Source organism: Teleopsis dalmanni, chromosome 1, assembly GCF_002237135.1.
Source record: "Teleopsis dalmanni isolate 2A chromosome 1, ASM223713v2, whole genome shotgun sequence".
Lineage (NCBI taxonomy): Eukaryota > Metazoa > Arthropoda > Insecta > Diptera > Diopsidae > Teleopsis > Teleopsis dalmanni.
This window is the reverse complement of record NC_051846.1, coordinates 163,474,853-163,476,892: the sequence shown is the minus strand read 5'-3', so window position 1 is coordinate 163,476,892 and position 2,040 is coordinate 163,474,853. Positions and strand designations below refer to the sequence as shown.

General features: G+C 29.6%; 1 protein-coding gene across 1 annotated transcript; it reads right to left on the bottom strand.

Annotated features, from left to right (window-relative positions):
• Nucleotides 1-634: 634 nt before the first annotated feature.
• Nucleotides 635-2,040, bottom strand: LOC119669782 (zinc finger protein 2 homolog). The gene has a single exon (XM_038079802.1). The coding sequence runs from the start codon at nucleotides 1,920-1,922 to the stop codon at nucleotides 798-800; it is 1,125 nt and encodes a 374-aa protein (XP_037935730.1). The 5' UTR covers nucleotides 1,923-2,040; the 3' UTR covers nucleotides 635-797.

Here is a 2,040-nt window from a genome sequence, read left to right as displayed (position 1 = left end):
TTATTAACTGAAATTAATTGTTTGTGAGAAACTTTTGTTCATGGTTTATAAAACTATTAAAAATTGACATTTTTTAATTTTGTAAATAATTGTCACACTTTAACTAATAAAAAATAATAATTCAATCACTTTGTATACGTTTGAGCGTTATAAATGGTATTTGTCAATAGCGTTAAATATAAAAAAATTCATTTAAAAGGTTTTATGTTCTACTTACCTTTTACAGTTTTTAAATATCAAAGTATAAATGGAAAAACAAATGATTGAAAGATACCATTCAAAGCTATTAAAACTATTAAATGTTACACTTTTCGACCTGTTTCAACTTTATTAAATTAATTCTATACATATATTAAATTGATTTAAAAAGACTGTTTAATTTGTAATTATTGATAACAGAATTTATATAGTTCCAATATTCATTATCCATTTACGTAGTTTAAGCTTTACTATACAATAAATGATCATTGCACTTTGTTTTTGAAACAAACCATAGTGCTATTCTACTAAATTGTTAATATCACACTACACGGTTATGTGAAAATTAATAAAATATTTATAAAATTCATAAAATGCAGAATAACACAATCTTTATAATGCTAACCAAAATTAAAAACATATCTACCGTATAGTCAGTAATTACATTTTATTGTTAATTAAAGCAAAGATTTTTAATTATATACATACAATAAAAAAAAACATATCTCAAAATATAACAATATTTCAGTTATTTCATTCATTAAATTATATTAGCTAAATTTGATAAAATATTATTTTAAAATTAATTTTTAGCCTAATCACTCATTTTCTAGTAAGTCCACGAAAGTTTCTTTTGAATCGCCTTCATCAACAATTTGGACAATTTGCATTCCCTCTGCCTGCTTGCGTTTTGTATTATTTCGACACTGGATTGAACGTTTATGTGCATCGAAATAACCAATTTCTGTAAATTCTTCATTGCATATATTACATTGAAAATGTGATTGATTAAGATGTAATTCTCTACGATGTCTGGCCATTTTATGTGCATCTCTACATTCCATTCCACAGAATGGACATACAAGCATGCGGCGATCACCAAGATGTACATTACGAATATGTTCTTTCAATGCAAAATTTTTGTAATAAGCCTTTGGACAGTGCTCACATTGAAAACGTAACTTTTTCTCATGCGTTGATTCACGGTGCCGTTTAAGCATTGTGTTCTGCGAAAAAGTTTTGCCGCATATTTCACATATATGATCTTTGGCCTGATGGCGACGTTGGTTATGTACACGCAGGTCTTGTTTTGTAGAAAAGTACAATTTACATGGTGAACAAACATAAGGTCGTATACCCATATGACGGCGTGCATGTCCAGCCAGATATTTGTAATCTTTGTAGGTTTCTGTGCAGTAAATACAAGCATAACGATGTCCATCTGCTGTTAAATGAGTTTTAAGATGTACTGCCAATTTGGACTTATGCATAACATCAGGACATATACCGCATTCGACTGGTAATTTTGCATCATCATCCGCACCTGACATAGAAAATTCTACAATTGGTGTATCATCGTGATCGATTTCTACAATTGTTGCTATTAGTTCGTCAAAAAGTACATAGCGTCGTGGACCGTTGAGTAATACTTTTCTTTTTGGTGGTGTAGGTGGAGATTCATCAATAACTTCAGATAATGAGCCTATGCTTTCCTCTTTAAAATCTTCTACTTCAACATTTTCGGTCTTAATTTCAAAGATTTCATCGGAATCCATTTCGATTATTTCACTAACTGGCAACAATTCCATATCATTTTGGACTATTACACTTTTTTCCTCGCATTCTTCCAAAATATATTCTTCGCCAACAATTTCTTCAACTGTATCATCTTTAACAAATTCATAAACGACATACTCTATGAGACCTTCGTTATTTTCACTCATTGTTACAACTTTGCGTACTTAATATTTTTGTAAAATTTACTAATATTTTGCGTGCTTTTTATTTCAACAGCGTCAGCTATGAATATACGCGACAATACAACCATTGGACTATTCACAA

What these genes read in the sequence shown, in the direction of transcription:
- LOC119669782 (XM_038079802.1), bottom strand. Translation starts at nt 1,922, where the DNA reads ATGAGTGAAAATAACGAAGGTCTCATAGAGTATGTCGTTTATGAATTT.